The sequence below is a fragment of the Ceratotherium simum genome, chromosome 8 (genome assembly GCF_057802395.1).
Source record: "Ceratotherium simum simum isolate JZ-2026a chromosome 8, ASM5780239v1, whole genome shotgun sequence".
NCBI lineage: Eukaryota > Metazoa > Chordata > Mammalia > Perissodactyla > Rhinocerotidae > Ceratotherium > Ceratotherium simum.
The window spans coordinates 32,631,012-32,646,214 of NC_141907.1; the positions used below are offsets into that span (position 1 = coordinate 32,631,012).

General features: G+C 41.9%; 2 protein-coding genes across 2 annotated transcripts in view; one reads left to right on the forward strand and one right to left on the reverse strand.

Moving 5' to 3' along the window:
* KLB (klotho beta) overlaps nt 1-8,023 on the forward strand; it is a 35,507-nt gene extending 27,484 nt beyond the window's left edge. Inside the window, exons 4-5 of the mRNA XM_004418984.3 lie at nt 248-1,391; nt 4,818-8,023. Coding sequence (XP_004419041.1) covers nt 248-1,391; nt 4,818-5,206 — 1,533 coding nt within the window. The 3' untranslated portion in view covers nt 5,207-8,023. The remainder of the gene's footprint in view (nt 1-247; nt 1,392-4,817) is intronic.
* A 2,134-nt stretch (nt 8,024-10,157) lies between these two features.
* On the reverse strand, nt 10,158-15,162 carry RPL9 (ribosomal protein L9). Its single transcript, XM_004418987.3, has 8 exons — nt 15,144-15,162; nt 14,646-14,692; nt 14,445-14,560; nt 13,756-13,851; nt 12,366-12,498; nt 11,099-11,179; nt 10,782-10,896; nt 10,158-10,245 (listed from the first exon to the last, which is right to left on the reverse strand). Exons 2-7 carry the CDS (start codon nt 14,689-14,691, stop codon nt 10,790-10,792), a joined length of 579 nt encoding a protein of 192 aa, XP_004419044.1. The 5' UTR covers nt 14,692; nt 15,144-15,162; the 3' UTR covers nt 10,158-10,245; nt 10,782-10,789.
* Nucleotides 15,163-15,203: the final 41 nt, after the last annotated feature.

Consider the following 15,203-nt stretch of genomic DNA (forward strand, 5'->3'; position numbering starts at 1 on the left):
ACACTTTTCTGGTCTCCTTGGGAAATTTCAAGGGCTGGAAGGGAGGATAATCCATCAGGCCTTTTCTTTGACATCACCAAGAGAACAGCAGGAACACACAGGTCGTTATGAAGGACATATGCGTCGTTTATTTTCTCTGTTGTCAGTGAAAAGCAAAATAAGATCAGGCCCTTCTTCCTCTCAGACGACGTACGCTCAGAGCCTGTCTGCCGGGTGTGCTTTACCTGAACGTGCTTGTTTTTCACAGCCCGAGTCCGTGGCTTCCTCCCCGCAGTTCAGCGACCCTCACCTGTATGTGTGGAACGTGACGGGCAACAGACTGTTGCACCGCGTGGAAGGAGTGAGGCTGAAAACGCGGCCAGCTCAATGCACAGATTTTGTCAGCATCAAAAGACAACTTGAGATGTTGGCAAGAATGAAAGTCACCCACTACAGGTTTGCTCTGGACTGGCCCTCAATCCTTCCCACTGGCAACCTGTCCATGGTTAACCGACAAGCTCTGAGGTACTACAGGTGTGTGGTCAGTGAGGGACTGAAGCTCAACATCTCCCCGATGGTCACGTTGTACTATCCGACCCACGCCCACCTAGGCCTCCCCACGCCTCTGCTGCAAAGCGGGGGATGGCTGAACCCGTCCACGGCCCAGGCCTTCCTGGACTACGCCGGGCTGTGCTTCCAGGAGCTGGGGGACCTGGTGAAGCTCTGGATCACCATCAACGAGCCCAACCGGCTGAGTGACATCTACGGGCGCACCAGTAACGACACCTACAGGGCAGCCCACAACCTGCTGATCGCCCACGCCCGGGTCTGGCACCTCTACGACGGGCAGTACAGGCCTGCGCAGCGCGGGGCCGTGTCGCTGTCCCTGCACTCGGATTGGGCGGAACCCGCCAACCCCTACGCCGACTCGCACTGGGAGGCGGCCGAGCGCTTCCTCCAGTTCGAAATCGCCTGGTTCGCAGAACCCCTCTTCAAGACCGGGGACTACCCGCGGGCCATGAAGGAGTACCTCGCCTTCAAGAACAGGCAAGGGCTCTCGCGCTCCACGCTGCCTCAGTTCACCGAGGAGGAGAGCAGGCTGGTCAAGGGCGCGGCCGACTTCTACGCCCTGAACCACTTCACCACCAGGTTCGTGATGCACGCGCGCCAGAACGGCAGCAGCTACGACGCCGACAGGGACGTCCAGTTTCTGCAGGACATCACCTGCCTGAGCTCCCCCAGCCGCCTGGCCGTGATGCCCTGGGGAGAGCGGAAGGTGCTGAGCTGGATCCAGAGGAACTACGGAGACGTGGATGTTTACATCACGGCCAGTGGCATCGATGACCAGTCTCTGGAAAATGATGAACTCCGAAAATACTACTTAGAGAAATACGTTCAGGAGGCTTTGAAAGGTGAGGTTCGGGGGCCATTTCAGATACAGCGAAGTATGACATTCCTAGCTAACATGAACAAAAGAATGAGGGGAGCAGGCTCATCAGTGACAGCGTCAGCTCATTATGGAAAATTTGGCAAGGTAGAAAAGTATTTAAAAAACAAACACCTGAAATCTCACTCCAAAACAAGCACCTAGGGCCGGCCCTGTGGCTTGGTGGTTAAGTGCGTGCGCTGCGATGCTGGCGGCCCGGGTTCGGATCCCGGGTGCGCATCGAGGCACCACTTCTCTGTCCATCCTGAGGCCGAGTCCCACATACAGCAACTAGAAGGGTGTGCAACTGCGACATACAACTATCTACTGGGGCTTTGGGGGCAAAAAAATAAATAAAATCTTAAAAAAAAAAAACAAGCACCTAGACTTGTGCTTGCTAGACATTTTTAATACAATTGAGCTCATGCTATAATAAGTCTTATATCTAACTTTTTTTTTTGGTAAGGAAGATTCGCTCTGAGCTAACGTCTATGCCAATCTTCTTCCAGTTTATGTGAGTGGCTGCCACAACATGGCTTGACAAGTGGTGTAGGTCTGCGCCAGAGATCCAAACCCCGCTGCCAAAGCAGATCGAGCTGTACTTAACCGCTAGGCCACAGGCCAGCCCTCCAATTTTTTCTTAATATCACATTATAAATGTGTTCCATGTCATTAAAAGTTCCTTTTAACGTTAATGGTTGGTTAATATCTCTTCATATGGATGTATCTCCATGTACTTAACCATTCCTGTTTGATATTTAGGTTTGTTCTTTTTTTTTTTACTAAAAAAAGTAGGTATCTTTGTATATAAATTTTTGTCTTCATTTCTGAGTATCTCCTTAGATGGACTGCCCAGTATGGAATTATGGGGCCAAATATTATAAACAGCAGTGTTTGAGAGTACTTATTTCATAAACGCTTTCCAGCATTGGCTATTATCATTTTTTTAATCTCATTTTTAAACGTTCATGATCTATTTGTTGAAGGAGCAAAAAATTTCCAGAAATTTACTCATTTGACAAATGTTTATTGAGCACCTAATATGGACAAAAACTGTTCTGGGCACTGTATCACCACTGAACGAAATAAAAATTACTGTCCTTATGGAGCCTACATTTTTGTGGGATAAGGGTCAACAAATATATAGGTAAGTAAGATACAGCATGTCAGAGGTGCAAAAGTCTATGCAGAAAAAACAGCAGAGAAGAGGGTTGCCCAGGGGTGGGGGATAGGAGAGTGGTTACAATTCTATTATAGAGTGGTTAGGGAAGTCTTCAAAGATCTAGAGAAGTGAGGCAGCAAACCTGTGCAGTTACCTAAAAAGAGTGTTCCAGATGAGAGAATAGCAAATGCAAAAACCCTAATGGAGCAAGCCTGTCCTGTTTGAGGTTTAGGAAGGAGGTAAGAGTGGTTAGAGAAGAATGAGCAAGGGAGAAAGTAATAGAAGATGAGATCAAGTAGTTAAGGGAAGAGGCAGATCAGGTAGGGTTTAGTAGGCCATTTAAGAACTGTGGCTCTTACTCTGAGGTAGGAAGGTTCTGGAAGGTTTTAAACAGAAGGGTGACATGATCTAACTTACACTTTAAAAGAATCACTCTGGCTACTCTTTCATGAATACAGTGTAAAGAAGCAAGAACAAAAACTGAGTTCCACTAGTCTAGGTAAGAGATTGTGGTGGATTGGATCAGGTTATTAAGAGTGGAGATGGTGAGAAGTGGCTAGATTCTGGATGTATTTTGAAGGTAAAGTCAACAGGATTGGATGTGGGGTGTGAGAGAAAAGAGTGAAAAATGATCCCAAATTTTGGCTTGAGTAACTGTAAGGATGAGTGGCCATTTACCAGGTTGGGGGAGACTGGTACGAACACGTGTTTGGAGATGAGTTGTTTGGTGTTGCACAGGTTAAGTTTGAGATGTCTATTAGATGTCCAATTAGAGATGTCAAGTAGCCTAATGGATATGAGTCTCAAGTTCACAGAGGAGAGGTATGGGGCTGAGATACAAATTTGGGAGTCAAGAGCAAATGGATGGTATTTAATAAGCCTGGATGAGATCCCTAAGGGAGCAAGCACAGAGAACAGGGCTGAGCCCTGGGACACTTCAATACTCAGAGGTCAGAGAGATGAGAAACCAGTAAAAAAAGACTGCACAGGAGCCAGTGCTTTAAAAGATAAATAGGGCCGGCCCCGTGGCTTAGCGGTTAAGCGCGCACGCTCCGCTGCTGGCGGCCTGGGTTCGGATCCCGGGCGCGCACCAATGCACCGCTGCTCCGGCCATGCTGAGGCCGTGTCCCACATACAGCAACTAGAAGGATGTGCAGCTATGACATACAACTATCTACTGGGGCTTTGGGGGAAAAAAAATAAAATCTTTAAAGGATAAATAGAAGAGGATGTGCAATTAAGGGAGGTTGCTGTTTTTGCTTATTAAGATACCAGAAGTTACACGTTTACATGGAAATGATCCGATAGTGAGGGAAAATTAAGACACGAGAAAAGAGAGGCGAGAACAGATGGAGCAATGTCCTTGAGTGGGCAAGAGAGAATAAACTTAGTGTATAAGTGGAGGAATCATCCACAGTAACAGGAAAGAAGGCGGAATATAGGAGCGCAGATACAGCAGGTAGGTAGATGTTATTGTGGGAGATTCAAGAAGTTTCCCTCTGAGTGCTTCAGTTTTTCACTGAAGTAGGCAGGAAGGTCATCACTTCAAAGCAAGAATGACAGAGGAGGTGCTGTAAGTTTGAGGACAGAGAGGTGTGAAACAGTCCAGTAGGAGAGTGAGAATGAGTGACCAGCGGAAACCAAGTGTGGTTGTTGGGCAGCACCAAGGGCACATTTAACGTTTGGAATCCCGCCAGACAGGCAAGATTTTTCTGCTTATGACCCTACAAACAAAATTGATAAGTCCTTTTACCTTAATGGCTCCAATTCTTAAATCTGCTTTTCCCACAAGGCATTTTTGCATTATTTATGGATCAAAGTTTTTCTTCAAATTTCTTTTTAAATAAAATTATTATTACACATATTTTCACTTTCTGCTTTATATCAGTCATAAAAGAGTGTCCAAAAATCCTTTAATGAAAATCACCACCTTTTTTTATGGGCATGAGTTTAGCTTGTTTCAATGAAAACTAAATGCTTATTCAAAGATATTTTATAGGTCCGGCCCCGTGGCTTAGCGGTTAAGTGCACGCGCTCTGCTGCTGGCAGCCCGGGTTCGGATCCCGGGCACGCACCGATGTACCGCTTCTCCGGCCATGCTGAGGCCGCGTCCCACGTACAGCAACTAGAAGGATGTGCCCCTATGACATACAACTATCTACTGGGGCTTGGGGGGGGGGGGAAATTAAAAAAAAAAGATATTTTATAGTCCATTTGTGATTAATAATGTCCATTTCTGGTATTTTTCAGCATACCTTATTGACAAAGTCAAAATCAAAGGCTATTACGCATTCAAATTGACTGAAGAAAAATCTAAACCCAGATTTGGATTCTTCACATCTGATTTCAAAGCTAAATCCTCAATTCAGTTTTACAACAAACTGGTCAGCAACAGTGGCTTCCCGTCTGAGAACAGCAGTCCTAGATGCAATCAGACTCAAAGGAACACAGAATGCATTGCCTGCTTATTTCTTGTGCAGAAGAAACCACTGATATTCTTCGGTTGTTGCTTCTTCTCCACGCTGGTTCTACTTCTATCAATTACCATTTTTCATAAGCGAAAGAGAAGAAAATTTTGGAAAGCAAAGAACTTACAACACATACCATTAAAAAATGGCCATAAGAGAGTTCTTAGCTAAACTGATCCTATTTCTGTCTGCACAATACAAAGTTTAAAAATTCACTCCAGTTCCATATACTGGTAACACAGAAGATATACTTATATTGTAGAAAGAAGACAATTTGAGATATTAATGGTAGCCATGGTAATGACAATCAATGTCTCTGCTGTGTGATTCAAATGAATTTTCCCTTAGGTGTTGACGTCGTGAATTCAGTTCTTGGATCTGAAGATAGGGCTTCATTTAGACAGTAAGCTACGAGGATTATCTGACACATTGCTACATTAAGTTTGATGAGCTGTTTTCCATCATTCTTCTCTTGCTTTGTTCTATAAATATCAATAGCAACACTTAGGATAAATGAAATTGTTTTGAAAAAGTGCTACTTTGTTTTGTTAGACTCCATAGTAGAGATTTAAAACTCTTAACACTGGATAGTCAGTGATATGTTCTGTCACTTCTAACAAGGTGCTTTACTTCAGGGTGGTTCTCAAATGGAAAGAAAAAACACAATAGGGTAAGTAGTGCTTGTCTATAGCCAGTTACAGCATAGACTCTTAAGCACATCAATCCCTTAGTTTTTCTCAATAGAAATAAAAGTTATCAAGTATTCATAAAACGTCTAATTTGTGAGGTTTCTCCTTTTATCAGATCTTATTTAAAAAAAAATAATATGTAACTTCCATAACTAATCTCACGAAAAGATCAGAGGACTAAGATTAAAGAGAGCTGGACCAAACTGCCTATGAAGACAGGGAAGTCACACAACCTCACGGTACAGCAACTTCCTCTTAAGACAAATCGTCATCATTCTTTCTCACTTGATTTTTGTGAGGTGACCAACAAGATCTAGCATACTTAGGAAAGCTAAACATTCTAAAAAGATGTGAAGTTTTTTTTTTTGTTTTGGTTTTTTTTTTTTTAAAGATTTTATTTATTTATTTTTCCCCCAAAGCCCCAGTACATAGTTGTCTGTCATAGCTGCACATTCTTCTAGTTGCTGTATGTGGGACACGGCCTCAGCATGGCTGGAGTGGTGCCTCGGTGCGCACCCGGGATCCGAACCCGGGCCGCCAGCAGCGGAGCGCACGCACTTAACCACTAAGCCACGGGGCCGGCCCAGAAGTTTTATTATCAAGTCCTCAAAGGACCATATTATTTCATAAGACTTGCCCTCTCCTGAGGAGCTGCACTGTTCTGACACCACACACACGTAGGGACCTCTCGAGGTGTAGAATGCAGCCATAATATCTGAACCTAGAAACTGTGACTCGTCAGATGCAATTCAGAATGCTGATGGTCTGAAAGAGTTAAAACTGTTTTTACACTGCACCTTTTGAAGCTGGGATTAAGAAAATTCTTAAATCTGAATTTGGAGAGTTGGACTTTCTTGAACTCTGTGCTTAAGATTTGTTCAGTGTATTCTAAACACTGGAGGAAGAAAACTGAAATGTAAACTCATGTATACCCATTCTTTCTTTTGGTTAGCCAACATTTAAGTAACCACTCACTCCACACAGTAGCTAGTCACTGTCCACACTCTCCAGGAATTCACTCTTAAGAGACAAAGGAAAGCTCTTCTGCTCAAAAAGCCCTGATAGGCAACTACCCTAAATTAAGGCAATTGTGATTGTTTTCCAGGTCCACCTATGTCAGAAGCCAAATTTGGTACATAACTGAGATTCCAATTGATAATGAATGGCGACAAATTTCAAAGATACTGTAAAGAGATGATACAATTGATCAATTCAAGTAAATACAAGTGATGGGAAATCAACTTGCTATTTGGCTGGCCAAATTCAAGTAGTAAAATTTTGCTTATGTTTCTTTTCTTAGTCTATTCTCCTTGCCCCACTGCACCCACTCCTCCAACCTTGGCAGTTTTTAGGTCATGCTTTACCAGGAATTTTTGCTATTTTCTTTGAGAACCCACTAAGTGGGCCCGAGGCTACACACAATTACAAGAACTGGTCAATTAATATGTTAACTATGGGGAGACTGTCATTTAAAAGAATTACTTGGCTGGGTTTTTTTCTCCTTTGTGCCACATGGATTCACTCTGACCCCAGAGCTCCAGTCAATATTCTTATAGGAAGTTATCAGTTGAGCAACTCATCAATTTTTTAACCTCTCTGTAACATCCAAGGTTTTGAAAAAGAAATGTATATTCAGCCATAGGAATAACAAAGATTTGGAATTACACTTAAGTTTTGCTTTTCTGGTCTCTAAACACTTTGTGCTCTTTGATTAAACTATCCTGTATTCATGGTTTACTAATTCATTAATCTTCACTATTTTGTCTTTACATTTAGAGCTTAAGCTTAAAACTTATGTCCTCCTTTTTCGAACTTGACTTGCTATAAACTCCCAAGTCCCTAACCCAATGCTTCCAGTCCTCCTTTTCTGCCACTTATGAATTATTTTTCTAGTTTTTAAGCCATCATCATACAATTATCTTTAGGTAAATATTTAATCTGGCTCATGATAAATTATACTATCCAGGTTTATCCTAAACTCATTTAAAAATCATAAAGGGCCAATTAGAAACTGTTGTTAGCTTTTGACAGGATAAGATCTTTAAAATTTAAGCTTTTCTGAGATGTTGGGAAAAAAATCATCTTAAAATCTAACTTGTGTTAGCTTGTGTATTCGTGTTACATTTTGTGTATTCAATATAACTGTCTTTCACTAACAAGTCTTTGATATTTATGGAAATATTACATTAACTATGGTGTTTAAAAAGCCTCTGGAAAGTGAGTTCAGTACATTGTGACTAAATGTTTAATTCTTAATGTAATTTATTCCAAATAAACTAGTTTATGCTGATTATTTATATTCAACTAACAATCTGGTCAATTCTAAGAACTGTGGAATATGAATGGGTTTGGTGTTGTAACTGGGTTCTGCCCCAACCCCAACGCTGCCTCCTCCACCCTGTGTGACAACTGGTAACTTACTTCCAAGTATGTTTCCTCATTATAAAATATAGACACCTACACCTCAAAATTGGGAAAATAACATACGAGTGCTTATCCACAGTAGACACAGAAGACTTCTATGGGAAGTCTTCCCTGGGAGAGCAAGCCTTTCATTTACCACATGCAAGTTACTAAATGGAAATCACTCCTTAGCTACAGCCAGCCACCCATAGACATCCTGTGAAGGTCTCACCCAGCATACCAAACCACTTCACACTTGGAGAAATCCTTTACCCCCACAGCTGTTACTATCACCTATATACTTGATGCTTTCAATATTAGCACTTCTATCTTGTAATATTACCCCTTGGAAATTTCCTCAACTCTCAAATTCAGTTTTGAAATCCTTAACACCTTCCAAAACATCTCTGAGTCTGTATAACAAATCTCCCTGGCAACGTGGGTACCATTCACCCAGCATATAGCTATGCACAAGGAACTGTCCCAGGTACTTGGAATATACCAGGCTAGAAAAGAAAGATCATATTCTCACAAAGGTCACACTGTAGCAAGAAAAAAAAGCATACAATCAATACACGACAAAGTAAACTATAACTACACTATGCTATGGACAAAAACAAGTGGAGCAGGGTGAGGATATGAGACAATGGGGTGTGGAGTGAGCACAATTAACAGGGTGGTCAAGGCAGGCACCACTGCAATCGTTTGACTATAGACTTGAAGTTGCCATCCAAAGGGAAAGACAACTTACAAGTTTTAAGGCAGCAGTATTCAGAACAGGTGGGTCAGTTCAGCCACAGTGTAGTCAGAAAGGTTAAGAGAGTGGCAAGTTTGAAAAAAGCATTCTGGCTGCTGCTGAAAACAGATGGCAGGGAGCAAAGGCAACCAGTTAAAAGGCTATTATTACACTAATCCAGGCGAAATACACAGGGTTTTTTGTTTCATTTTCTACATTATAAAAAATTTCAAAACTTCAAGTAGGAATAGTATAATGAATCCCCATTGTTCAGCTTCAACAAGTATTTATTTATAGGTAACTTGTTTCACCTAGAATCCCACCCAGTGCCTACGCCAACTCTACTTCAGATATTTTAAAGCAAATCCTAGATTATTTCATCCATTTCTTAAACTTAACCATTAATCATCAATCCAAAGACTAACTTCTGAATATAAAACTCAGTTCATTCATTTAAATCAAGATCTCAATAAGATCCATAATATCAAATGCTTTCAATTTTTCTTGCTTAATTTTTCTGTTCAAGTCCTTGAACGTACCTTACTTTGAAAGCAGAGCTCAGACTTTTCTGATGGATTAGACGTGTAGTGTTAAGAGAAATCAAGGTTGAATGTTATGTTTTGCCTGAGAAATCAGAAGGTTGGCGTTTCCATCAAATGAGATGAGGAAGACTACAAGTAGAGGTTTGGGGGCAACCATGTTGAGTTAAATAGTCTAATGTGGTAACATATTTAGATGTGACACATGGAATTAAGAGATTATGGGAGGGTTATCAGTTTTTAAAAATATCAAGGACTAGAATATGGGAGTAAGTGGCTGAGGCAGAACAGGGTAAGACTGAGAGGACCCTGGCCCACGGCAACCATGTTTATTATATAAACACAAATTAACTTCATCTTCCAACTCTTACTACGGCTGTATTACTGTTCCACTTTTCAGCTACTTTTTCACAAAAAAGTTACTCGTATACAAACAAGTGAGTCAGACACACCTGCCTCACAAATATTCAAATTCATTGCCTCTGCAAAATTACACCTTCAGGACACTCCCCAAAGTTCTACATCCAATGACCAACAGCCATAGTGCTGTTGCCTGTCCCTGGTACCATGTTACTCTTGCCTGAAACACCCTTGATATTCTCTCAAAAACCAGGTTCAAGTCACTTCTCCCACAAAGTTTTACTACACAAAACTCCTGTTCTGTTCTTTCCATTATGGTTCTTAGCACACTAGAATTTAACTGTTTACTCGCCAAATATTTGGAAAGAATAATCAGTTTACGAAAAAGTCCCAAATCAGTACATAGCTTTTATTGCGTCTTTAAAATATCACAAATAAGTCTGAGGAATCATCCGGCATCTTGCTGTTTCTGTAGCTGGACAACTGTAAAAAGAAATGAAAATGTCTGTAAATCTCCATTAACACTGTTGCCCAGAAAAGTTCTAAATAATCTAAAACATACTTTACAATTAAGACTTAGGGGTTCAGGGGCCGGCCCCGTGACACAGTGGTTAAGTGCACGCGCTTCACTGCTGGCAGCCCGGGTTCAGATCCTGGGCGCACACTGATGCACCGCCTGTCAAGCCATGCTGTGGCAGCGTCCCATATAAAGTGGAGGAAGATGGGCACGGATGTTAGCCCAGGACCAGTCTTCCTCAGCAAAAAGAGGAGGATTGGCATGGGTGTTAGCTCAGGGCTGATCTTCCTCACCAAAAAAAAAAAAAAAAAAAAAAAAAAAAAAAAGACTTAAGGGTTCATAATAAAAATGCATGTCAATTCCATCTTATTATGCCAAATTTACTGAGTTCCAGAATGCAACTCTCCATTCTCTGCCATTACTACAACTCCAATTTAAGACTTAGTAAATTAGGACACCGATTAAAGCAGTAATAAAACTTACAGATACTATAAGAACCAACCTTAGATCTTATTCATCAGGCTGCTGAACTGTTCCTTTTTCAGAAACATAGATACCATCCAAAAATTTTCTGATATCCTTGTTTTTAACTGTTGTGGCTTGCTGAATCAAAGCAGCTATAAGAGTGAAAAAGGTTAAGAATTACTTTATCAACCAAACCCACCTTAAAAAAGAAAGTATATCATTATATGGTATACTGAAAACCTGAGTATCTTTACGACAGTTTTTATTTAATTTCCACAATTAAAAAAGAACTCACCAAATGAACAGAATACCATGTATTCAACAGGCATAATTAGGCATAGAGAACAGACCAACCTGAATTTGATACAAGTTCAATGTCGTTTCCTTCAAGAACTAACTCATCTTTCTGGGCTTGAGATACTGAACAAGCAACGCCTGAAAGGGAAGATCATTGCATAGTGTCAACGTAAAATCCAATCTGTATAAGAAATATTTAATTTAAAAGTACTTAAATTAAGTAGGAATTTAGTCCATTTAAAATTCCACACACCAAATGAAACTCGAGATTTTGGTTTCACAGGATCTGACTTATTTGGGCCAAAATCTTGTTTGTGTTCCTGCTTGAATGAATCTGTCCCAGAATGGTTAGCCTCCTTCTGTGATTCAATTAAGGAGTATGAGAAAATGGTATTCAGCTAGTGTGATTTAGCTGTACAAAGCTTTGTTTAAAGTCTTATTTCTACTATACATATTTGGTATCCTTCAAAGTTTATTTTTTTTGGTAAGGAAGTTTGGCCCTGAGCTAACATCCGTTGCCAATTTTCCTCTTTTTGCTGAGGAAGATTAGCCCTGAGCTAACATCTGTGCCCATCTTCCTCTATCTTGTACGTGGGATGCCGCCACACCATGGCTTGATGAGCCATGGTGTGGTTTGGATCACACCAGGGATCCAAACCCGCGAACCCCGAGCTGCTGAAGCGGAGTGTGCGAACTTAACCACTACACCACCGGCCCGCGACCAAAGTATTTTTTATAAAGGGTTCTCACTAAATGTGTTGACCATAGCTAATATCATATAATATTCTTAGAGAGCCCATTAAATTGGTACTAAGAATCTCTTCTTCCCACCCCAATGGAATCAGAAAGCATCAATAGAGCGCTAGGCTTTAAAATTTTCTAATGCTTCAGCGCTTACTGTTTATCAGGCAAGAAGCGTGAGTGCAATTCAATTTTAACCCATTTAATCATGAGATGTTTCCAATTTTACAGATGAGTAAAATGAGCTCATAAAGGTAATTTGCCCAAGGTTGATCATGAGAGCTGAGATTTGAACCTAGGCATTTGAACCACTATTCAAATGGCATTTTTTTTTAGGATTTCAGTCTGCAAAGCTAATTAAACACAGCTACCATGCCCTGCAAACTACTCCACCATATGTTATAAGCCTTTAGGAATCACAATTGGTATAAATATGATATAAAATCTTAACACCATGAGTTATTATAAGCATAATCAAAACGGACAATTCTAAAATGTGGTTTCATGGATAGCCAACCCAAAACACCAGGCTTCACAAGTATAAAGAAAAACTTCTGAATCATATCTGAAAGTATGCACCTACCCGGCCTCATCCGAACCCTGCGGATGTATTTTTCACCCAAGAAATTTCGGATTTCAACAAGAGAACCATTCTCCTGAATAACGACGTTGATGGGGAAGTGAGCATACACAGACCTCATCTTGTAACGGAAGCCCTATGTTAAACAAACAATTAGCAATGCTGAGAAATTTGAAAGACAAATCCAGTTTTTAAATTTTGTAAGGTACTTACATTATGCTTATAATTTAAAAATAAAACAGTCCTCACATAGCACTCATCGTCAAAGTTTTGTAACTGTCACCTGTACAAAGCCTTACAAAAATTTTACACTAACATTTGTTTCTGCGTCTCCTCACTGGACTGCAAAGCTCCCCAAGAAAGCATCCATTTTACTACCTCCTATGCCTACAGTAAACAATGCTAGCTTTTTTTTTTTTTGAGGAAGATCAGCCCGGAGCTAACACCTACCAATCCTCCTCTTTTTGCTGAGAAAGACTGGCCTAGGCTAACATCCGTGCCCATCCTCCTCCACTTTATATGGGATGCAGCCACAGCATGGCTTGCCAAGCGGTGCGTCGGTGCGCACCCTGGTCCGAACTGGTGAACCCCAAGCCGCCGCAGCGGATCGCGAGCAGTTAATCGCTTGCGCCACCAGGCCGGCCCCAGTGCTACCTTGTTCTAATGAGAACCCTAAAGCCCTTCATCTTGAGAATTAAACTGTTTACTGAGTTACTAGGGTATGACAGATGGCAAGAATTGATATCGAGAAGGGCCCCCCACCCTCCAGAAATTCGGCCTGGGAACAAGGGTAAACAGGGGAAACATGATCAGATAGGCTTATAATGGACTTAAGTACAGTGGGCCATTATCAGGCGCACTCTAGAAGGGCTGAGTTTTAATGCAAAGAAAAGCGGTTCAGCAAGGCAGCAGCATGAACTTCATCTTAAAGGCTGGAGGAGGGGGTTTGGAAACAGAACAGTGACATCAAAGACGCTTTTAATGTAACAGATGGGAAGCTCAAAAATTAGATCCATCTTTTTCTACTCCTACAAGGGGCCCTGGTGGTGAGAGACATATCAACAAGAAATCAAAGTCTACTCTATGTGCTACATTTTCTATAAAAAACACACCTTGAAGGTGTGAATCTTACTTTCTATGAAAAAACACCATCAGCCTACCATTAAGACCATCTAGTTTTCACTCACATTTATCATTTAATCCTAAAGACCCAGGGATGCCTATTAAACACATTTACCGAGAGAGATCACCTTTTCCCAAGTTCTGAAGCTCAAGTATCTCACTAAACTACATGCATAATCTATTCTCTGCAGAAGACATTTATGTCGAATACATAAAGTACAGCTGAGAAACCTCCCCTTCCAAAACAAAGCAATCTGATCAATCTGCTTACCAGTGTAACGCCCTTGATCATGTTCTGCACATGACTACAGATTGTGCGAACGGTAGCCAGTTCCTTTCTATTTCCCCACCATTTGTCAACTCGGAGCTGTAATAAAACAAAAACTTTAGAAGATTTTTTCCAGTAATAAGTAGGCTTGGAAAAAAAGCAGTCCATTTATTTACAGAATTACTCCAGATTCTAATACTAGCCCTAATTAAAACATGCTTTTCAACTGGAAAAATGCAAGCACATATAAAGACCTCTATAATTAACAAACATTTTTATTAGACATCACAGGTATACAATTGCACAAAGGAATGTCAAACACCGATTTTTGTACAAGTTGCCTCAAACTTCACTCCTGGAAAGCTAAAACATCAGGTTTAAAAGACCTACTGCCCGGTTCCTGAGATTCTTACGAAACGATCACGAGGAAAATAAACCCAACTTGTCACAGTATAAAGATTTGCCACTAATGACGACTGCCAGCGTTGAGCTTTCCAACCCACTCTATTCAGAACTTGGTTTTCCATCTTCGCTAAAGCAATACACTGAAACTAGCTACAATTCTGCACACCCTATTTTAAGCCAAAACACGGTACCTCGTTTCTGTAATTTTTAAAGCAACCGAATGCGATGCTATTAAATCACTACCTTCCAATCAGTCGAGGAGTCAAAAAAAAAAAAAAAAATCTCACCCTCTTCTTTTTCTTTCCAAGGAGACTGAGTTCTACATTGATGTGATTGAAGTCCCTCCGCAGGGTTCCTCTGGGGCCCTTCACAATAACTGTGCGTCCCTTCAGGGTGATGTCGACTAGGAGAGAACGTATTCGTGAGGCCTCGGAACAACAAAGCAGGTAGTAAAGATGTAAGAAAAAGGCAAACATCGAGACTCGTACCATTTTCCGGGATGTCGACAGTCTGATTGCTGAGAATGGTCTTCATTCTGAAACACAAACACTTGGGGTAAGAAGGCCAGCGCAGGGCCTGTTTTCGACCAAACTACCCTGTTCAGGCTCCGCTCCTACCGGAGACTGGCAGACAGAAATCCCGGGGTGGATACAGCTGGGCCAACACGGAGAGCGGCCCCCGGCGCGTCCAGGCCTGGGAGGAGCAGCAACCAAGCGGGTACCATGAGGCCCGGCGGGCGAACTCCCGCGCAGCGCAACCCTCGGAGCCCTATCAGGGCGGCGCCATCCCAGCAACGCTGAAGGGCGGGGGTAGGCCTAAAGGCCCAGCACAGGGCTCGAAACTCAGCGCCGCCAGATCCATATGGCGCTCGCCGCGCGGGGGGACAACCAGCATAAGGGATCCGAGCGCCACACTCGCGCCCCTCGCTTTCCCAGAGCCGATGGCTTCAGATTCCCATGACCCACCGAAAACACACATATCCTCACCTCGCAGTAGATGCGGCAAAGAGAGAACGTCTTTCGTCATCACGTTCTTGTAGCCGGTAA